Genomic DNA, 21,710 nt, shown 5'->3' with positions numbered 1-21,710 from the left:
AAGCTCACGGTCGGAGGCGTGTGCCCTGAAAGTTAAAAGCTAAGAACCACGAGACCCTCTCTGCTGCAAGCACTTAAGATCTCAGTTTTACAATGACACTTTGTGATTCATGAAACAAGCAAGTTGAGCAATTTGGAGTTTGTTTTTTCCTTAAAAAAAGTTTGGGTCAAAAAAAGGAAGTGATGGAGTACGATACTATCTCGAGAAACTTTTCTACAATCGGGCAGCGTCCCTCTTCATTTCTTTTAATCGCCCATATGAGCTATTATCATGTGTGTTCAAGCAATTATTAAGAAATTTGTATTAGTACAGAGCAATATATTTGTTTTATATACTCTTCACAGATCTCTTAGCATGGCTTCTATGTCGTCGTCATCGAGCCCGCTGCCAGCATATTTTGTGCCGATTTCCTCTGTTATATCGAAATCAATGCTCTTACTTTTCGTACTGTTTTTACCGATCCTGTTAACGCCGTTGTAAGAAGGATCAATGTTCTCCTCAGTGTCACTATCTGATACGTGTTCTAGTTCTAAAAATTGGATCGTACTGTCATTATCATTAAGCCCACTGCTCGCTGAGCTCTTGAATCTCGTTCCCAAATTCACCTGCTTAAGCTTCTCGATTTCATCTGCAGCAATGACTTCGTAGTGGTCTGGAATATATGATAGCTCAACATCTTTCTCTTTACCATTTATAATATCAATTTCACTGTCGTCATCATTACTTATGTGATTTTGAAAAGCCTCTTTCGCAAACAAACCCACACTTCCATCTCCTTCTCTATCTTCGTCATTTTGGGATCGACTCAGAGCTTCTTTGAGTTTACGATTCAAGAGTCCATCTTCCTCCTCGGATTCTGAACTTTCATTATCTTTCAATATTAGACTCTTTGTTTTAGGTAGCTTAAAATTGCCCGGGTTTTCTAGCCCTAAAATCGAACCGTACTTTTTTATCCTTGTGTTATTTCCTTTGTGACTTATCAAGATACTATTTGATTTATTCCCATTTTTGGATTGTAGTGGTAGTTTACCCTGTTGTTGTAATCGCTTTAAAGGTGATATTCTAGTAGAGGTAGTATTTTTCTTTACGAAATTCGTATTTGGGGTCTGTAACGCCAAGACGGGGATCGTAGACAAATTATTCTCCTTATCTGATTGGTTTGACATGTAAATGAAGCTCTGATTGCCTATTGTTTGGCCTCGTAACAATATAAGAATGTTTTATACTTCTCGTGTTTATTATTATTTATATTTTATATTTTAATATTCCGCTCGACAAAAAAAAAAAGGTTTTAGATAACCAAGCAATATAAATAAATTCAAAAAAGACTACGTATATATGGCTATGATAGTTTCAGAGCGGAGAATATTATGTGACTTAACTACTATATACGCTAATACCATTGAAATAGAATTCATGAACGATTATTTTTTGCATAAACTTGCAAAATTCGTACCCGCAAAATGTATCTAGATAAGTAATAAATACATGGCAATAGTCATAAAAGTGCTAAATATCCTATTTTGGCCATTTCTCGATCCACTACCTTCAAATAGGGAATAAGTATATGATGTAGTGGAGCTATCAGCACTTGAACTTTGTGGCTCTCTCGAAATAGGAGGTACAGACATTCCAAAGTCAACAGTGGTTCTTGATCTGGATATAGTCGTTGCCTCACCATGTGAGCTTTGTGTAGTGGTAGATGGGGTAGCGCAGAAACAACTATCTGGTAAATTGCTACCACATGGAACAGTTACTAATGATGCAGCTGTAGCAGCCGTAGCTGGGGTGGTGCAGAAAGGACCATCTGGTAGACTGCTATCACATGGGACAGTTACTAATGATGGTACTGTAGTAGTTGTGGCTGGGATAGTTGATACGCTTTCAATATTTGTAAATCCAGATTCAATTCCACTAGTAAAAACTTCAGGGCTATTTGGAGTAGAAGTAGTGGACCACATTTCTGTCGCTTTGAGTTGTGTCAGAAGGTGATGGATAAGAAGTCAATAAAGAGGAGTACGCTGTGCTAGAGAAAGTAACCTCCTTTAACGAAGAAGGGTTGTGAATGACCGAGGTAGATTCAGCAGTTGAAGAAATAGTGCTGATAGTATGCGAGAATGAAGCTTTGGTATTTGAAGTTGGAGAGGCAGAACTTATTATACTAGAGCTATCGGAACTTAAGTCAACAGAAGTAGCTGTAATGGAAGACGAAATAACTCCAGTAGAATCGGCTGGGGATAACACGGAACCGCTTTCAGTAGATGGTACTGGGCTGGATTCTATACGGCTAGAGTCGAGTACAGACCCTGGGAAACTAGAGGTAGAGGAAGCAACAGCAGAAGAAATGTCAGTAGCAGTAGAGGATTCTACACGGCTAGAGTCGAGCACGGACCCTGGAAAACTTGAGGTAGAGGAAGTAACAGTAGAAGAAGTGTCAGTAGTGGTAGTGGCTGTTTCTTCAGTACTAGTTGAGGTTTCTTCAGTAATAGTTGAGGTTTCTTCAGTAATAGTTGAGGTTTCTTCAGTAATAGTTGAGGTTTCTTCAGTAGTAGTTGAGGTTTCTTCAGTAATAGTTGAGGTTTCTTCAGTAATAGTTGAGGTTTCTCCAGTAGTAGTTGAGGTTTCTTCAGAAGTAGTTGAGGTTTCTTCAGTAGTAGTTGTAGTCGTAGTTTCAGTGGAGATAGTCGTAGTTACCTTAACATCCTCACATTTTGGTGATCTCCTGTAAAACCCAGGGAAATCAGTTTGTGAAATATTATTATTATCGTAACTATGGCAACCTGTAGATAAATCGAAAGCAGTTGCACCCCATTCCCAAGTTTGATTATACTGAGAAGTGTTGCCTTGTAAATATTCATATTGAATTTCAAAATTTGGCATCCAAATTTCGCAATCATCATCTTTTGATGGATTGCCGTATACTTGGAAAGTGGCTTTATAATCTGTTGGATTATCTATTAGATACGTATCCTCATTATATCCGTATAATTGAACTGTGCCTTCTGGGCCGTCGACACCAATTATTTTTAGCGAATATAGATATTTAAGATCTATTTGTTCCTCGCCTGTTACGTGTATTGTAATTTCATATGTGTTGTCAGCAACAGGTGTCACACAATCAAGTGACATATAGTATCTTAAAGTGTTTGTAACTTCGGCATGATGACCAAAATCTAGATGAGGACAGCCATTAGTTGCAGCCAAGCACGTAGTTTCTCTTGAAAAGAAATTTGTAGTTGGCAAAGCGTTTACTAAATTTGTAATAATGCTTGCAACAGTTATTGTCTTGGAAAGAATATTATTTAGTTTCATTATTAGTTTTTGAATATTTATTGTTGGTAGATTAGAATAAAATAAGAAGGCATGAATGAAAGAAAAATGTAAATGCAAGGATAAAAATAATCAAATATCTGAAACATTAAATGGTTCAAAAGTTGTGAATTCTTTTATACCTTTTCTTGAAGAGGAGAAAGCAGCATGAAATGTAATAAAAAATAATAGGCAGCTATTCAAAATTATGGTTTTAAGGTCTAAGGTAAATTAAGTTTTTTAATGATCAGGCAGAATATAGCAGGACAAGCAGCCCTTTCGAGTCATACAAGAATAAATGAAGGGGAGAAGCCAAAACAGGGCTGCCAGCCCTCTCGAGTCATCCAATAATAAATGAAGAGGAGAGGCTAGAGCAGAGAAAGGTCTATATTTTTAGGGTCTTGGTGAGTTATAGTATATTCAGGTGGCATTGAAAATAAGAAAAGTTATATGCAAAGGTTTCCTTGTTATTGTCTGGTAGTAAGAAAGAGACTTTTAGTCTTTTAAGAAAAACTGGAAAGTCCAATTAATTGATTTAAAAAAATAACCGTAACTCTTCGGAGGCAACGTATGGAAAATGGAGAATATTGGTATGGGAAACAGTAAAGCTGACTGCATGTACAATGTTCACCATTTTTAATGATATACAGTTCCTGTAAATTACGCGTACAAAAGAGTAATGTATCCCGGAGATCAATAGAAAAATGGAGACGCAGATATAAATTGCATATATGAGACCCATCCAAGTTTTGAGCCGCGGAAATCGTAGGCATTCCACGCCTTATTTCATTTAGTTTCCTTTTGTATGTGATTGAACTCAGAAGTCCTGTTTCTCGAATAGAGGTTGCCTTGTAGTAAAAAATAGAAGGGTCTAAGAATCAGTCCAATTTTATAGAGACATTTCCTTTTTAGGTTACTGATTGACGAAAGGTTCATCCTACGTTTTGCGAAACCTCAAAGAAAACAACGTAGCGCTAGCATAAAAGGAACATCCCGCTTATCATGACGCACATAAACTGCCGAGTGATCTCAGGTCCCTAAGGGATCCTTGAGGGAAAAAAATCGCGGTAACTTTAATTATTCTTTGTCCTTTTACCCTCTAGATAAACGGGAATAATAGATAGATCTCTCCTTATGAAAGGAGCAAGAAATCGGAAGGCCCATAATTATGGTCCGCACGCTATTTTTAAAATGTTGCATAGTAAAGAAAATGTGTCTCACTTATGCAGCTACAAATTCTCCTTCTACGGTCTATCCTCCTTGGCTTCGCTTGATTGGTTAAAGAGGGAACGTAAGGTAAGTTTGTTTTTTTTCAGATCCTCACTAATTAAGATTAATCGTTGACACGAGGCGCTTCGTTTCTTCAACACAAAGTTTTGAAATAATTGAACCCTCAAGAACGGAAAACGGAAGAGAAAAGGTACCCCCCGCCTTTTTTTGGGCTAATAGACTATATTTTTCCTTCGAACGGAAAAGAAAGCAGACAACTGTTGATAACTGTAGGAAATAATGGCAGGCCAAAAAAAAACTACTTAAAAAAGAAGTTCACTGCTTAGTCTTACGTCACATTTTCCAACAGTGTGGAATGTTTGTACTTCTGGACTGATGAAACGACATCTTACAATTTACATAAGTCACTCAACTGACAATATATCATACAATTTGATCTATCTAGATAGATCAAATTGTAGTATGTACCCTGCATTTCCAGGTCCCTATCACTGTTGAAAGTCTGCTTGCACAACTACTGTAGGACTGTGAATGTGACATACATGCATGGCGCTCAATCCATTACTTCATTTTTGTCCTTGATCGGTACAAATCAAGGAAAAATGTCTGATGTTTGATCATTCCAGAGAAAAAATGAGACAGACAGAGAAATATTAGGACTAAGTAAATGTCACACACGGCGAATACAAAGGATGTGAACATCATCTCTTTTTTTCTCTTTGTTGTTGCGGTAAACAATAATTATAGATAAGGAATCCAAGATCCTGTTAAAATAGGGAAAAAAGTCAAGTGTGCTGAAATTAAGTAAAAATCGTGGCACAACATTTGGCATTTCTGTATTTGAACTGAAACAAATGAAAGAATGTGGCATGAGTGGGCACCATACTCTGCATCTACAAGGTTGTCACCCAAAATTGCTGATGCTTATGGGATTCTAGCCCTTACATCCCACACTCAAAGGGTGGGTTGCCACTCATTCTTCGACTTCGTAGACCTCGTAGGCCTTGTTTTTTCTATCGACAAACGTAATAGAATTCCTCTTGGAACGTACCATATTTAGTATAATGACATTGTGTGCAATTTTTAATGTAATTAAGACCAAGAATCTTACACGTACTTTTAGTGTACGTTAGCAAATCAGCATGCAGAAGGTGCATGCTGCACATCCCTTTCTTACTGTTTTTGTATATTAAATCACCTTTCCCAAATAACTTCGTTCTCAATCTTTGAAAAATCTCGATCACTTGTCACATTGCTAAATATCCATATCTCTTTTTATTACCACGGTTCGGATCCGGAAATGACTGTCCAAAATCCAGTTTAAAAAAATGTGCCAGCAACAGTTTTACCCGGCTCAATAGAATATGAAACCCATACATTCTCGCACGGCAATTCGAACTCAAAGGCAGAGTCACAGAGTATCAATACTATTTCATGGACCGGAGAATAGTGAGAGAATAAGTTGTAAAGTCACATTCAATTCGACCTTCAAACAAAGTCCAGTAGTGACCAATTTTTCACTGTTCAAGTATACCTTACCCTTCTCAAGAACAAAACTATTGTGCCTTGGGTAATATATAGTCGAAAGGATAAAAGAAGATGTTACCAATAATAAAGACAAACCGAAATACATCAATTTTCAAATCAGTAATTTTAAATACAGTACAATCTACAAATGTCTTCTTCATATTGCCCTTCTTCGGGCAAAAGAGATGGAAATCAAGAGGTAACACATATCAGCCATCAACTTTGAAAAGGAAAAGGAAATTTGGCTTTTTATCTAGAGCTAAGTCAAAACAAAAATCAAAAATATTAAAAGACAGGAAAGAAAAAGGTAGATGGTACCTATCCCATTAATATATATAATAGACATATCGACCTTGTATATAAATTTATTTACATGTATATTTTTTTCCAAAAAAAAAAAGGAAAAAGAAATGGCTCCACAACCACTAAATAAAGTCAATGACAATACCAGGACCATGGGTACTGGTTAACGTCGTCTTGCCCAATGTACTTTGCTTCTTCGTTTTCTGATTCGATAAAGTGTTCAGAAATGCTTCTCGAGTGGCAATTATATTCTCGAGAATCTGTTTGTCACTAAATTCTACCTTTCCAATACCTAAACTAATGCATCCTGCACGCTGTCTAAATGGCATGCTACTAACATTTTCGTTCATCAGTTCAATCAAATTTTCCGAAACAGTACCTTTCTTGACATTAGGTAGCAGCCCTTTGGGTCCAAACATTTTACCCAGGTTTTGATTCGTATAATTTAGAATGTCAGGAGTCGCTACTACTTTGTCAAAATCTATTTCAATATCCTCGTTTTTAAACTTATCAACTAATTCCCTCCCACCAACTAAATGAACATTTTTGAAGTTGTCCTGAACCTCCTCCAGCTTCTTAGGATCATCACTCAGTACAACAACTTTACTATTGCGTAATGGCGTAGGCAATTGAACGTTACCATAGACAGGAGGGACACCTTTTTCCGATATCACTAGTGTTGTTAGTGTTATAGTCTGTTGCGACCTAGGCTGTCCCACTTCCACCGCTCTTAAAAATCGCAATGCATCGGGGACTTTCATATATAAAGGATGGTTGGATGCTGGTTCTCTAGCTTGCTTTCTCGATCTGAGGAAGTCCCTTAGCATTTTCTTCTTCGCTTGCTGTTTATTAGTTTTAGACGGAGCAACAGATGCTTCCTCGAGCCATAATCTCGAAGTTTGTAATGATCGTGTACCAAAAAGAAGATTTGGTAATGTTGGGCCTCTAACTCGTAAGAAATTCATTACTTATCCGCCTTTCCATCTCACGCATCAATAGTATATAATTCTGCTTAATTTTTATTTTTCTTAATTTTGATCTTCTCTGATATTGACATTTCGCCGCATTTTTCAGTTTAAGTTTTGGCCAGTAGACGACAATCTTCAATCCATCTATTTCTTAGCAAAATAAACAAATGTCAAAGTTATCTATCATATGTACATGGAGTTTATATACATACATGTGGTTCTTTCAAGAAAAATGACAGATCTATTTCTTTTTTTTTTGTCTCTTCACCTTATTTTCGAATTGTATGAATTTGCTAGGAATTCCGGATTTATTAAAATGATCAATAATTAACTGTCCATGTGGCCCTTGTACTTGAACTTCTGAAACCTTTTTTGGCGTTTCAGATATCGTTGTTGAGCCGCTACAGAGCTTTCTTAAATCGGCCGCCAATTCTTCTGGAGATATTCTAAAATTTTCAAAATTGGAAACTCTTGTAACTACCTTTCTACCGATTTTCATTTCTGTCACTATGTCGATTTTTGGTGTCTGACCCTTGATTGGGTTTTTGAAAAGAGGGGTATTGTCACCTTTATAAAGTTGGAAGTATTCATTGAAATTATTTGCAATTAATGGTTCTAGTATGTTAGCTCTTGGTATGATCCTTGGAAATATAGGATTTTGTATTTTCCTATTGACCATAGCAAATAATAAATCATCCAACATGACCATTTTTTTATCCTTTTCATCTACTAAGTTCTTCTTGATGATGTAATCATTAATACAATTTCTGATTTCTAAAGAAGTGTACATGGGACCTCCTGAAATATTCGATTCTTTGATAAATTTTTGTCCCAGATTGATTGGCTTATATAAATTTACGGAGCTTACTGATACACCTTGAGTTTGAGTACTATCTGATTTGGAGGCAGCTTTCTTCGCTGTATTTCCGATTTTGTAAGGAACAAAATTTTTCAGTTCGTCTTTATCCTTATTCATACCAACAATGATCAAATCATCACCTTTACCCTTTAATTTAAGAAAGCCTTCTTTTTCAAAATATTTCAGAAATTTGGCTGTCTTCTTCCAGGAAGTCCTTTTGATATTAACCTTTTTATGGTCAACGTCTGGAAGGTTCCGCATAATATGATTCGACATGAAAGCTGAAGCTACAACAGGAAGTGTAAGGGTATTATCCTGTACCATTGTGAAGTATAATGCCCTTCTTATAAAGTAGTCTACATCCTCAACGGTTAATTCATCTAAAACCTCAGCAATATCATCAGGTCCCTCAGAGCCAGAAGGTGGCTCGGTAACCGATTGACTTTCTTGTTCTGCATCCGATTCCTTTGCAACGTCAGCGGTAGTTTCTTCCTGTAATATACTTTTAACTGAAGCTGGAATTTCTAGCTTAGCTTTGAAGGTAGAAAATAGCGCATCTTCAAAATGATGTAAAATTTCTACAGCGACACCAGTTTTACCCAAAACTTGTTGATATTCAGGCAAGTTCAGCTTTACAATCCCAACTGCAATTGCCACGTCTGGCGCTTCTTTCGTAGCTACCGCACAGATAGTACCAATCGTCAAAGTAGAATCAAATGGAGGAACGGTACCTGCAATCATCAGATCTGCCCCATTGAAAATATAGTTTTCGACAACTACCGAGTGGGTCCTTACCGTAGATAATAAACCATTATTAGACCATAATAAAAAGCTGGTTGGATATAAAGTATCTGAGTGCTTGGTCTTGAACATAATAGGGATACTGTTCGAGTCCGTGTATATGGTTCCTGCCGCAGTAGTTGATATGAAATTTGTCTGCATTATAGAATCACCGGCAACAGAGATATCCTCATCGCTCTTTAATTGAGCTTTTAGCGATTGCACAAGTTTCTTTCGGTCAGAGTTTTTCAATTTACTCAGTGCCTTGATGCGTGGTTCTTTTTTGAACATTATCTATCTCAATTTGGATTTTGGTCTGTATCTGCCCACCTTTGCCACTTGAAATATCACCATCATAGTTCTTTTTGTATTCCATCGGCACGCAAAAATATCAAAAATTACACACTATTATCATTATTATTGCCAAAACTCAATTTGAACCATCAACAACGATTTGCACAAGTAACCGAACACAGCCAATACATATCAGACAGTGAATGAATGAATTGAATCCAAAGGAGAGATCTTATTGTGTTTACAATAAAAAGTTACCGCTTTATACGGAAAAGGGACCCAAAGGTCTCATGGTATATAGAAGATCTGACAATACTGCAATTGCACACACCATTATTAAAAAATGGGAACTGGTAGCAGGTATATATTGGGACAAGATTAGTGGAAAGTATCTTTCAATTTTTTTCCGTGATGGTTCAATCAGAATAATAGATGTTTTCAAAGATGGTAAGTTAGTGGCTTTTCTAAGGACTCAGTTCAAAAATGTAGATTGCACATATTGGGATCGCATTGAAGAACAAACGACCAATGAAATGAAACAATTTAATAAAAATATAGTTGATCTCATGCCCTCTCTTATCCAGTTTGTAAGTTCCGCCAATAAGTTATCGTTAATTCCCTATACGCCATCTAATGCGAATTGGAGAGAGTTAGATGCCAAATGGAAGAAAAATAGAGTTATAGATATGCATTGTTTACATCAAAGTGAAACTGATAGTTTTCTTATGGTTTTAAATGGAGATTATTATTTAACTTTGAAAACACCGGAGACGGATTTATCTGAGAAAGTACCAGCATGCTCCTTAATTAAAAGCGCTAATTCACTATACCAGTGCATCTATAAAGATGGCTCTGCAAGAAAGATTGATACAAGTTCTTTTTTAAGTTCGAAATCATGCATAGATCTATTAGAGTGTATTTTGTCGCTGAAAGACATGTCAAAATACACTCGAAATCACTTGGATTTATTAGAGAGAGTAATAATAAAGCCTTACTTAGATTTTTTGGAAAAGATATGTGACGGTGCTTTTGGTCGGGAAAAGCTTATAAATGAACTTAAGATAACATTCCTGTTAGGTACTATTTCAGATGAGTTACAAGATTGGTTACATTATAGCGTCGGTGACAAAAACGTCACGCAGTGGAGAACATTATGTCACGATGCTTATCAACAAACAACAGAATTATTTACTATAGCACTGATGTGTGCATGCGAGCGTATGATTTTGCTGAGCGAAAGATGCTTTGGTCTTATAATGGCGTTTCAATTCGAGAGTGGAGCGGATGACAACAGTAGGTTACATGAATTAAACGAACTAATGAGTAATTTACAGGATATGCTAAAATCTATCATTTATACAGCTGAAGAATCGGCTAACAAGTTTGAGATGCTCAAAATATTTCTAAGCTGGTTAAACGATAGAGTGCACGAGGAATTAGATGACGATTATAAACCTCAATTGTCTATTACTCAAAACTCCAATACTTGCTATAAATTAGGTAAATCGTTTGAATATTTGTTACAAGAGGGAAAAAAGGATTCTGAAGACATTCTAAATTTCGATATTATCAAGCATACGCTGGAAAAGATAGAGGCTAATATATCTCGTATGAACACAAAATACATAGAACCAATTTTAGAGAATAAAATAGCTATTGATACTAAGATACCTTTCTTTAAAGCTAACTATTCGCCAGAGCTTACTGTGACGGTACGAGATATTGTAAAAATTTCCCAAATACCCTACGTGCTTTATGTGGTACAGCTATCTTCGGTGACACCTACACCCATTAATGAAGTTAGGGTTGGTACAGCCAATATAGATGGCACATCCACTAATGAGAAAATATTGCCGCTATCTGTGGTTCAAATGTCAAATGATATTGCTGTTATCAAAATAATAGAAGAACCTAGTAAAAAATCGAAAGAATACGAAATTATATGTAGCGGAGCTAAAGAAATGATCACCGTATATAAAACAACATTACATATCAGAGACGGGAGAATAGAGATGGCTCTTGGCCCATCTAATTGAAGATAATATATGTCGGTACTGTAAATGGTGAGTCATACTGTCGTAATATTGACTTATATAAGTTCAGAAATTTATTAGTAAACTTCTGATATTTGCCTTGACATTTCTCTGGAATTTCACCAAAGTCACATTTAAAGTTTTCTCATCGCACCAAAAGAGGTAAAAAAATATGCCTTGATCTATATGGGATAGTCAGGAACGCGACAACAAAGGCAAAAAAATATCTTTGGAAGTTTTATGACATGATAATTTTGAACTGTCATGTATACCTGAAATGTATTCTTCTCAATTTTGCAAATTATGTTCATCTAGAAAATTTTTCAACATTAATCAAGCCTTATAGACATAAAAAAGGTATCAGGCATGGGTAAAAAAGACAAGCAACGTAAAAGATTAAGAAAATTTGTTCAGTTGAAGGAAGCTCAAAGACTTTTCGATGATCCGACGACTCCAATTGCGAAAGAGACTATATTAGCGAATGCCATTCCAATTAAACTGGAAACCAAATTGAATGCAACGTTACCTACAGCCAAAAAAGAACCCGATCACGAGCTGCAGAGAATTAAAAAAGGTACAGAGAGCTGTCTATTTTCTCCCAAATTAACTACTTCCAATCCACTTAGAGAAACTGATCTCTCTCTTAGTACCAATGAGAGAATAATTGATAAGTCTGTTGCCATAACCACATCTTTAAGAGAATCTCATTCTCTGGAGTTGGGGTCAGAATATGGTAGCATTGATTTTGAGAATAGTGTAGCTAAAGATGGCAATTTTAACGTGTGCCAGGCTCACCAAATTAAAATTTCAGCAACTAGACTTCATTTTATAATCGCATGCATTTGCATTTCAATGTTATCATTAGGTGCCGATTTTAGCTTCACTCTTGTATCATCACCTAGCATAAGCTCAGAATTTGATCATCTAGCAGATTTTTTTATCATCTTTGGTATTTATTTGTTAGCAATACCGATTGCTTTTTATGTTACCTCGTTGACTATCAAAAAATATTTTATTAGCTCAACCATACTATCCAATTTACTTGCTTTAATAAGCAGCCTATCATGTACTTATTTCAAGGGATTGAACATGTTGGTATTGTCTCGTATTCTGTTTGGTGCAGCTTGTGGATCATGTTGTTATATAGATCTCACATTATGTGAAAAGTTAGTACCAACTAATACTAAAAACAAGTATTCTAATATCGCTCTTGCACACTTTGGTTTAGGTACAATTATACCCGCTCTGTTGCTAAATAGAAATATTTTAACTGAGTGGAGCAGCATGGAAACTACCATCACAGTCATCTTCGCTCCTTTGATAGTTAGTTTCTGGTTAGCCCTACCGAAGACCGATAAAAACACGTTTGAATATAGTCTACATGGCATGAAAATGAGGCATTATCTGATACTGCTCCTTACTCTCTTCACAACATCTGCCCTTTACATTATTGCATGTTCGAGTTTTGATTTCCCCATTACGTACAGCTCACTTTCCCTGTGGTTCACATATTTGGCTGTTGTATTTTACGCTGCTAAAGAAAGTAGGAACAAAGGGATATATGACGCAGAAATATCTTGCTGGTTTCTAACGGGTGCATATGTCTCCACGACAAGCTTCATTTTTATGCTAATGGAAATTCAAGATCTCAATACAAAGTCATTATATCTATCATTGACTCTATCGACATTCCTGGGTGCGGTCGTTGCCAAAAAATTCCTAGAAGACCATATTTATATAAATATGGTCATTCAACTAATTTTGTTAGTTTTACAAGGGAAGGTAATAGATGTACATTCATTCGTCACCTCAAAAACCATCTACCTGACGGCTCTGACCTCCACCTTAATGTTTTCATTTGGGGTGGCCCTTGGTTCGTATTTTTCAAAATTAAACAAGGAAAAGAATATTATTACTATCTTAGGTGAGGGAACGACATCCGCTCTTTTCGCTATAATTGTCAGCGGCGTCCCATTTAAGGGAATAGTTCAAGAAAACCTAAAAAGAGAGTTGAGCCAATACCTACCAGGAGACCATTCAGTCGATGAATTGAAATATGCTATTAAAAAAGCGCTAAGCTCAGTAGAGTGGATTAGGGAAGATTCTCCAGACCTCATCTCCACTTCTATCTTCTCCTGCTATCTCGATTCTATCAGATATGTTTTTATCTTCAATCTTTTTTGTACGTGCATTGGCATCAGTTTTTTTCACTTAGCTAGAACCCACAAACAATCTTCAATTTAAGAAGCCATTGACATATATTGTATTGGCAGTGTATATATATGTACATATGGTTTTTGAATTATGAACGGTTTTTTCATCTGTTTCTTTTTTAGGATGCCTGAGTGATGGGAAAGGGTTGACTCAGGAGAATCCGGGGTAAAAAAAAAATAACAAGATTTGCTCGAGAAATCTCTTGGCATTCCTCGAGAAACCGATACAAGTTTATCTCAGCATGCCGTTATCTTATTTCCGAGCGTCATTGGTCCAGTTTTCTCCAGGAACATAAGAGAGATACTCTACTTCTCGAGGGGCATATGAGTGTATAGAGCCATGTTTAAACTGCCATTTTTAACGAATATTAATTTGTTCATTTAAATCCCTATATAAGCGATTTCAATGTTTTTCTTATCCTTTTGCTTTCCTTTCTGTTGTTAAGTCAGCAAAGTTTCAACGAACTGTCTTATTTCCTTTGTAATACCTACTAACAGTATTAATACACAACATCGAATAAGTATCGTGTGCCACTCATGCCTAATAAACAACTCTTCAGAACTTTAAACTTTGCTAGATTTTATGCTGCAACGAGCAAAACACATGCCCAACACATTGGACCACCATATCTTTATTTGAAAGCTAAGCAAGACGTTAAAACCATCGCTGCCTGGGGTACATTTCTGTTAGTGGCGTTAGGTTGGCCTTCAGTGATTTATTATAGTCGTAGAAGATAGGATAATGTGAAATTTTCAAGAATTGAAGAAAAAGGGAAAAATATAAAATGATATAATACATTCGGGACATATATATGGTCTATATTTATGTAGTGAGAATAGTAAATATTGTATGATCTACACTATCGAATAATTTATTTCTGTGGAGATGGTTTTGTTGAAGGATTTGGACGAGCTTTAGGTCCCCAATTTTTAGTTGGGTTTTCTTGGTATCTAACAATCTTTAACTTTCTTAATTTTTCAACGTTCCCACTTTGTTCATTTTCCTCGAATGACAACTTCGATGAATCAAAGAAGACGGATGATTTTATTTCATCAGAGGGAGAAGGTAACCAAGAGCTCATAGTTGATAAAATTTTATATCCTGCTGTATTAGGGTTCATACGACTTACATCCTTTTCACTGTCACATTGACGCATAACGTACCAAATAGCTTCCCAAGGAGCGTTTGTCTTGATAGATGAAGGTTGAGCGTGGGTCAAGGAACATTGAAAGCCAAGAGAACCTAGACCAGCTATAACTTTCTTCATCTGTGGAACTTGTAGCTTCAATATGGATGAAACATGGTTTGGGCTGAAATAGAAGGGGCTATCAGCAACTTCATTAAGAGCTAACGTCAACATACCTTCAATTCTTTTGTGTGTGCCGTAGATATCTTCTTGCTTTTTCTCATCCTCTTTATTAATTTTTAAAACTTCTTTAACAAATTCTTCATTGTGTAAGGGGCCTGCATACATCGGACCAGCAAGGTGGTAAGTACCTTGACAATATCTACATTTTCTATCCACAGGTGGACCTTGAGCGACGCTGTATTTAAATTGAGTGATATTTTTCTTCTTTTTGCTCTCCACTTCACTCTTTCTACCTAAAGGTTGATTGTGGTATGAACCACACTGTGTACAATGGTATGTTATCATAGTTTTAGATTGTAAACTCTTAACTTCAATCGGGCTTGTTTTGACTTGAACGAAGACACGAACATAGAAGTCAATACTTAGGGATAATAATGGAGTAACTGTCTTCTTATACTTTGCAGCGGTTTGATTAATTAGGTTTAAAACCAATCTGAGGGCACTTTCGTGCGTGGCTTCATGGTTAACCATGTTAACACCACCATATAGTGCAAAACATTTCTCTGGATATCCATTACCTGCAAGAACTGATAAATCGGTGCATGTAACTAATAATAGACCATTTTCTTCAATATTTTGCAAAGCTGCATCAATGAATGGCGTAACAGTACCGTATGGATCCAAATCGATGACATGGAAGCGATTATTTTGGCCCTTCTCACGGTACAGTAAAGCGTTCGCATCATCTAAGTTAGCCTTAACTAGATGATCTACTTCATTAAAGGAGATATTTCTTTGAATAGAGTCCACAGCAGCAGGTATTAAATCGTTTGCTACAAGTTCCTTTACGTTTGGAATTTCTTTAGCATACCTAATTGCACGTAAACCGGTTGCCGACAAAGCTTCCAAAATTCTCATATATTTTTCTGGGTCTTGCTCTTTAATCTCTTCAGTGATGGTAGAGCCATCTTCTAGTTTTCTTTTCTTAGAAGTAAATCTACTGCTCTTGGAACGTTTATTGCCCTTTGTCTGTGCTTCTTGTCTGTACATCTTATCCCATGCTTTAATACACATGACACTTAAATCTCTGTTGAATTGTTGGATAGGATTGTAGAAGACATCTTCTTTCTTTGGAAACAAGATTTCAGCACTTCCCTCTTTGACAATCTTGAAATCTTCTATCTTGATATTATTTTTAGCAGCAGCTTTGATATTCTTCTGTAAAAAGGAGGATTTTATCTTATTGATAGCGGAACGCAACATGATGAATATTGGTTAAGACACTAAAAAATAAATCTTGATGCTCTAAGTATCAAAGACAACTGCTCTGTCATAACAGGTCAAAGACGAGATGACCTGCGTCGTGAAATATTTTTCAACTTTTTCGAGTGAAATAAAATAAACTTAAAGTAGAATATCGTTTTACACGCAACCGCGTTAGGATCACGTTAAAATAAATTCAAAGTGGATCGACACCAAAAGGAATGACTTTGCGTTTGATGACTACACGATTTGACCTTTTAAAATATCACGAGCGACCAATACCGTTTTAACAAATAATACTTACTAAAATATGCCACCAAAGGGTTGGAGAAAGGATGCACAGGGTAATTATCCCACAACTTCATACATAAAAGAACAAGAAAATATCACAATCGATGACCTACTTTTCCCAAAGAGTATAATTGTTAGGCTGGCAAAAGAAGTACAGGATGCAAATAATGGTGATAAGAAACTGGTCATAAGTAAAGATGCATCATTAGCACTACAGCGTAGTGCAACAGTTTTTGTGAACCACCTGCTTCTCTTTGCAAGAGAGATTGCCAGAGAACAGGACAAAAAAAGTTGCAATTCTGATGATGTACTGAATGCACTCGATCATATCGGCCTGCCAGGCTTAAAGGCCTTGGTTGTGAACAGGCTGGATGACTATCAGAAGGCTCAAGAGCTCAAGAGACAAAATAAGAAGACAGAACAGAGAGATTTGGTTACACAGAACGATGTAGAGGAAAATCAACTAGAAGAAAACGATGAAGACATAAATAAGAGAGTTAAACTGGACGAAAGATCAAACCAAACCCCTGCTGAAGAGGAAACACCAATCCAGGATGAAAATCAAAGCGTTACCGAGGACCAGGATACCAATATGCTGGCTGATGAATCATGATAGTTGTTACGCATTGTATATACGGTTCTAATAGATATTATTAATATTATTATTTTTTGATACAGAGGCAGGTGACAACGCATGATAGTAATGGCCCTTTTTGAAGGGTAGCTTAATAAGTAGTTGGTCTCGGAAGTTGACATATTCGTCGAAGTACCTTAAAAAATGATGGAAGCATAGCACCTTATCGAGTATATAGGAATTAAAAGGCATTCTAAGCCGCATGGATACATGGACAGGTTGACTTTTTTACGGTATGTTTGATGTTTAAGTAACCAGAGAGAATACTTGCTCATATGGCAAATGCTAATACGAGAGAGTCGCCGAATGACAGCGACATGCAAACAGATGAATCTGTAATTACAAACACAAATTTGAGCGGAGTACTTGGTATACCTCAAAGAACTGATGTTACAGCTTCTGAGGAAAACTCAGGTGGAAGGATACAACTAGGTGAATGGATTTTTTCAAGAACGTTAGGCAAAGGTGCCAAAGGTACAGTTAAGCTAGCAAAACATAGGGCTTCCGGTCAAATCTGCGCTGTAAAAATAACAATTCGGTACCAGTCAGTTATTCTAAATAAATGCAATACCCAGAATATTGAAGATGTAAAATGTAGCAAAGAATTCAAAACTGCAATACAACATGACAGAAGGACCATGCAAGAATTTCAACTGAGTAGAGTTCTTCGACATCCTCATATATGCAAATTTTATAAGATGGAAGAGATGCGCTACCATTATTATATGTTTCTAGAGTATATTCAGGGTTGTACACTACTAGAATATGTTTCTTCACAGAATGCCAAAAAATTAAATGAGGAAATAGCTAGAGACTTCGCAGGGCAAATACTGAATGCCCTGGCGTATTTGCACTCTAATAACATTGTACACAGAGACCTGAAGATGGAAAATATAATGGTCACCAATGAAGATAAGACAATCAAACTCATAGACTTCGGTCTAGGATGCTTTTACGACCAAAATAGTACTTTAAATGATTATTGTGGTTCTTTGTACTATGCTGCACCGGAAGTACTGAAGAGAGATTATTATATTGGACCGGAAGTTGATATATGGTCCTTTGGCGTGGTCCTATACATTATGGTAACAGGAAAACTTCCCTTTAAGGGAAGAAGCAAAGGGAGACTGATGAAGCATATTTTATCTGGTCAAGTGAAGTTCCCAAACTTTCTCTCCATGGATGTCATTTCGCTGCTATCGAGAATTCTAGAAATTGATCTGTCTTTTAGGTTCAGTCTGTCAGACATTATTAAACATCAATGGTTTTGGATTTGTGACATCAAATACTGGGAGCTTATCTACCCCATGTGTAAAAGAGAGAAGATAACAGAATATACGATTAGCTTCAGTGTTCTGAGCGAAATGCGTCATCTTAACTTTATTTTTGATATAGACGAAACATACGATGACTTATGTGACATTGTCACCGAATGGCGCTACTTGCGTTTAGCAGACATTAGCCAATATATTGTATTAGATTATTTGTGGGATCCCAAAGGAAATGAAAACCTATTACCATATGCTGGTTCTATCCTAGGATACCATCCGTTGATATCAAAATATTACTTAGTGCGAGATTGGATGCATTATTCAGAATTTTCAAGAAGGCTATGCCTGTTTTGCCATGATCGAAGATCTACTGATATAGATAAAGAATTTCCGGAAACATACTCATTGTGTGATGATTATATGGATATGATGAGGATACATGGCGATTCAAAGGTCTTCTATGAGACCTCGAGAGTGACGAAACGGGATCATCCGTTAGAGATTAGGCAAGGGCTCTTTACCAACATAGATTGTGAAACAGAGGATAGTAGCTTGATGGAGAATCACAGCCATTTGAGTGAGCACTTTACAGACAGTCCTCTATATGAGGAGAGGCAATCTTGAACAAAATTATAGCAATATGTCCTCAGAGCTACATTGAAAAGACAAGTCTTTGGTCAGCAATAAAATGAAAACTTCCCGCAAAGGCTCTCTCTCACTTGGTACTGGCGATGTCTTTTGCGCAATTCCCACATTTTGATAACTAAAACGTACCAGCAAACCTCAACGAGGTTCTGTAATTCAAAGTTATAAGGAGTAGAACATCTCATTCTGAGAAATGTGATGCGAAAGTTTTAAATCTCATTTCAAGAAATCATATAACTAGTAAGTAATATATATATATTACAGACGTTTAATGCCCTCCGTTTGATAAGTTTTCATACATAAAGTCAAGATATCCCAAAGTGAAGCTAGGCTTGTAGCATTGATTCTAATTGCTTGTTAGCATTGACAATACTTCTGATGTCTTCAATTACATAGCTAAGAAGAATATGCTTTGGCACCCGTTTTGTGCTAACAGTTATGGTGCTTCTATTTGATAGTAGGGCGATCAACTCATCAAAGGCATCTCTACTTAAATTACGTCGTATTTTCTCTACTTGCACGTGCTTCCATTTCTTTACTTTATTCATATCATTCATTATTTCTACAGGTATTTTACTATCGTCAATCTTTATTTCAGGAATAAGTAATGTGCCTGGATTATATTTTTCTTCAAAATGGGTGGGCGTTTCCTCATTATGAACAGGTATCTCTTTTACTAGTGTTGCGATGGCCTTTTGAGACTGACGTTTTTTTGGACTACGAGTAACATCGTTCGTCACAAAAGTACTATTTAGAGAATCACTATTGGAATTTTGCTTATCTAACTTATCGTTTGTTATTAGTGTGTCCAAAAAATGTTCTATTGCATTTGTTTCAAACGTGCTTAAAAGCTCGTCGCCAGCAATGCCATTGGCATAAGGGGCAGTCGAATGCATGCTTGTCAAGTCATGCTGAAGCGGAAGTTGGTGCTTGTGATTATAGTCATGACCATGACCGTTATGCTGGTGCCTGTGGTTATAGTAGTGACCGTTACGCTGATGCACAAGCTGACTATCTTGATGATGCTGCTCTTGAGGCTCCTGAAAATGACCTTGGAGGTGGCCATGAGGATAGTCAAACATATTAGACATGTCATTATGTAGGTGTGAGCGTGTACTGACGAAATTCAAATGTTTATCATCATAATTCGGCGATGCATTCTCGATGTTACTAAGCATTTGATATGCTGTTTCAAAGTCAATTTCTGTATTCAGATCGAACATATCGTGCAGATCTATATTAGAATCATGATTCATTTTTTCCATTACTTCGTTTGCCTTGCAGCCCCGTGTCCATTTAGCTGAGGTCTGATCTTCAGTTTTCCAAGCTTCTGTAAGTTAATCGAGAGTCATCGAAACTATTTTTTTCACGTTCTTAAAAAACTAATAAAGGCTTCCTAAATGCCAACAAAAAGCAAGACAGACAAAGCAAGAGAACAATCGAGAAATCAACTAGGATCACTCTTGGTTTATCAGTATTCAACTGATATTTTATATATTGATCTTGGCTGTTCGCTATGAGGCAGAATATTTTGAACGAATTGATGCATTTTTGAAGTAGATATGAAACAAATTTGCCAATGGACTAACACAATTCTTAATCCATTGACATCATAACATTAGAGGGACACAATTTGAATGGTTATTAGAATTATATAAGAAATAGTTATTAGCTGCCATAATTATGCGGTTCGGCGGAGCTTTGTTACCTAACTGGGCTCACATACATAAACTTCACAATGGAAATGTTGAATAGAGCGTTAGAAATACTGAATAGTCAAAAGTGTGAATTTCTCGTTTTAATCAAAGAGGATCAAACACTGGTGGATAGCTCTTCCCTTAAGTTTACCAAAGGTTTCATAAGTTCAACCTTGGAGACACATTTCAGCTATTTAACAAGTAGCTTAATTAACAGAGACAACTTGAAAACAATCGAGAGAAACCCAACGTACTCATCTTCTATATTACAAAATACAATATTAGATCTATCAAAGAAAGATATATTGATTAATTATCTCTCTAACGCATTTAAGTTCCTGAGGCAGGTCCCTTGCAAATCAATTGTGAAATTGTGGATCAAATTTATCGAACCTAAAAAGAAAACTAAATACCCATACATAGGAGGCGATGTTACGAAGCCAAGTTGGTGGCCATATAAGGTAGAGCACAAAGAACCAGATCATTTACAAAAGCCTGACAGGTTGGAATTAATGTGTTACATCATTGTAACAGTTTTACCAAATATAAACGACCTTGAGCTCATTGACGATTTGAAAAAGGCAACAATGGCTTTACCATTGTTCGAAAAGGATGCCATTAGAAGGGAGGTATTGTTGAATATCTTCAAAATATCTGGGGCGCTATGTAAAGATACTCCAAACGACATATCAGTCCTGGATCTCTCAGCATTACATAAAAAACCTTCGCCATCGAGAAATCTCCAACAATACTGTTACAAAAACAAAGAACAAAGTAATGGTGCGCTTTTAAAACTGAAATGCAAAGAAAAAGTAGTGGAAAATCCTCCCTTATCAGTATGTGATCCTCATCTTCGATATAGCGAGTCAGTTGGATTTAATTCCGATGTTTATACTAGTAACGTTGACGGCTCATCGGTACTTTTGGAACTGTTAAAAGATCCACAAATTGACTATCTGCCGTATACAAAAGAAAGCGAAAGTGAGTCACACTCTTCCTTTATAGACGCCTATAGACTCTCGGAATAAATTTATGAAAGCACAATTTCTTTTATCATTTTTCCACATTCTATAGCACCTATAT

General features: G+C 36.4%; 13 protein-coding genes across 13 annotated transcripts; 7 read left to right on the top strand and 6 right to left on the bottom strand.

The window, feature by feature from the left end:
• Window positions 1-338: 338 nt before the first annotated feature.
• PDS1 (securin) lies at window positions 339-1,166 on the bottom strand (the record flags this gene model as incomplete). The annotated part of the gene is made up of 1 exon (XM_003955932.1): window positions 339-1,166. One exon carries the CDS (start codon window positions 1,164-1,166, stop codon window positions 339-341), a length of 828 nt encoding a protein of 275 aa, XP_003955981.1.
• Window positions 1,167-1,932: 766 nt separating this feature from the next.
• KAFR0B05500 (uncharacterized protein) lies at window positions 1,933-3,312 on the bottom strand (the record flags this gene model as incomplete). Its single annotated transcript, XM_003955931.1, has 1 exon — window positions 1,933-3,312. One exon carries the CDS (start codon window positions 3,310-3,312, stop codon window positions 1,933-1,935), a length of 1,380 nt encoding a protein of 459 aa, XP_003955980.1.
• A 2,826-nt stretch (window positions 3,313-6,138) lies between these two features.
• On the top strand, window positions 6,139-6,396 carry MRX14 (mitochondrial 54S ribosomal protein bL34m; the record flags this gene model as incomplete). Its single annotated transcript, XM_003955930.1, has 1 exon — window positions 6,139-6,396. One exon carries the CDS (start codon window positions 6,139-6,141, stop codon window positions 6,394-6,396), a length of 258 nt encoding a protein of 85 aa, XP_003955979.1.
• Window positions 6,397-6,491: 95 nt separating this feature from the next.
• On the bottom strand, window positions 6,492-7,334 carry MRPL1 (mitochondrial 54S ribosomal protein uL1m; the record flags this gene model as incomplete). Its single annotated transcript, XM_003955929.1, has 1 exon — window positions 6,492-7,334. One exon carries the CDS (start codon window positions 7,332-7,334, stop codon window positions 6,492-6,494), a length of 843 nt encoding a protein of 280 aa, XP_003955978.1.
• Window positions 7,335-7,578: 244 nt separating this feature from the next.
• Window positions 7,579-9,267, bottom strand: TMA64 (Tma64p; the record flags this gene model as incomplete). The annotated part of the gene is made up of 1 exon (XM_003955928.1): window positions 7,579-9,267. One exon carries the CDS (start codon window positions 9,265-9,267, stop codon window positions 7,579-7,581), a length of 1,689 nt encoding a protein of 562 aa, XP_003955977.1.
• A 206-nt stretch (window positions 9,268-9,473) lies between these two features.
• Window positions 9,474-11,306, top strand: APC4 (anaphase promoting complex subunit 4; the record flags this gene model as incomplete). The annotated part of the gene is made up of 1 exon (XM_003955927.1): window positions 9,474-11,306. One exon carries the CDS (start codon window positions 9,474-9,476, stop codon window positions 11,304-11,306), a length of 1,833 nt encoding a protein of 610 aa, XP_003955976.1.
• Window positions 11,307-11,669: 363 nt separating this feature from the next.
• On the top strand, window positions 11,670-13,547 carry VBA4 (Vba4p; the record flags this gene model as incomplete). Its single annotated transcript, XM_003955926.1, has 1 exon — window positions 11,670-13,547. One exon carries the CDS (start codon window positions 11,670-11,672, stop codon window positions 13,545-13,547), a length of 1,878 nt encoding a protein of 625 aa, XP_003955975.1.
• Window positions 13,548-14,053: 506 nt separating this feature from the next.
• Window positions 14,054-14,254, top strand: KAFR0B05440 (uncharacterized protein; the record flags this gene model as incomplete). Its single annotated transcript, XM_003955925.1, has 1 exon — window positions 14,054-14,254. One exon carries the CDS (start codon window positions 14,054-14,056, stop codon window positions 14,252-14,254), a length of 201 nt encoding a protein of 66 aa, XP_003955974.1.
• Window positions 14,255-14,388: 134 nt separating this feature from the next.
• TRM1 (tRNA (guanine26-N2)-dimethyltransferase) lies at window positions 14,389-16,089 on the bottom strand (the record flags this gene model as incomplete). The annotated part of the gene is made up of 1 exon (XM_003955924.1): window positions 14,389-16,089. The coding sequence occupies one exon, from the start codon at window positions 16,087-16,089 to the stop codon at window positions 14,389-14,391; it is 1,701 nt and encodes a 566-aa protein (XP_003955973.1).
• Window positions 16,090-16,399: 310 nt separating this feature from the next.
• On the top strand, window positions 16,400-16,993 carry DPB4 (DNA polymerase epsilon noncatalytic subunit; the record flags this gene model as incomplete). The annotated part of the gene is made up of 1 exon (XM_003955923.1): window positions 16,400-16,993. The coding sequence occupies one exon, from the start codon at window positions 16,400-16,402 to the stop codon at window positions 16,991-16,993; it is 594 nt and encodes a 197-aa protein (XP_003955972.1).
• Window positions 16,994-17,289: 296 nt separating this feature from the next.
• On the top strand, window positions 17,290-18,909 carry KIN1 (serine/threonine protein kinase KIN1; the record flags this gene model as incomplete). The annotated part of the gene is made up of 1 exon (XM_003955922.1): window positions 17,290-18,909. The coding sequence occupies one exon, from the start codon at window positions 17,290-17,292 to the stop codon at window positions 18,907-18,909; it is 1,620 nt and encodes a 539-aa protein (XP_003955971.1).
• A 347-nt stretch (window positions 18,910-19,256) lies between these two features.
• Window positions 19,257-20,186, bottom strand: INO2 (Ino2p; the record flags this gene model as incomplete). Its single annotated transcript, XM_003955921.1, has 1 exon — window positions 19,257-20,186. The coding sequence occupies one exon, from the start codon at window positions 20,184-20,186 to the stop codon at window positions 19,257-19,259; it is 930 nt and encodes a 309-aa protein (XP_003955970.1).
• Window positions 20,187-20,668: 482 nt separating this feature from the next.
• On the top strand, window positions 20,669-21,655 carry KAFR0B05390 (uncharacterized protein; the record flags this gene model as incomplete). The annotated part of the gene is made up of 1 exon (XM_003955920.1): window positions 20,669-21,655. The coding sequence occupies one exon, from the start codon at window positions 20,669-20,671 to the stop codon at window positions 21,653-21,655; it is 987 nt and encodes a 328-aa protein (XP_003955969.1).
• Window positions 21,656-21,710: the final 55 nt, after the last annotated feature.

This window comes from Kazachstania africana, chromosome 2, assembly GCF_000304475.1.
Source record: "Kazachstania africana CBS 2517 chromosome 2, complete genome".
Classification (NCBI taxonomy): Eukaryota; Fungi; Ascomycota; class Saccharomycetes; order Saccharomycetales; family Saccharomycetaceae; genus Kazachstania; species Kazachstania africana.
This window is presented reverse-complemented; position numbering and strand designations above follow the sequence as displayed.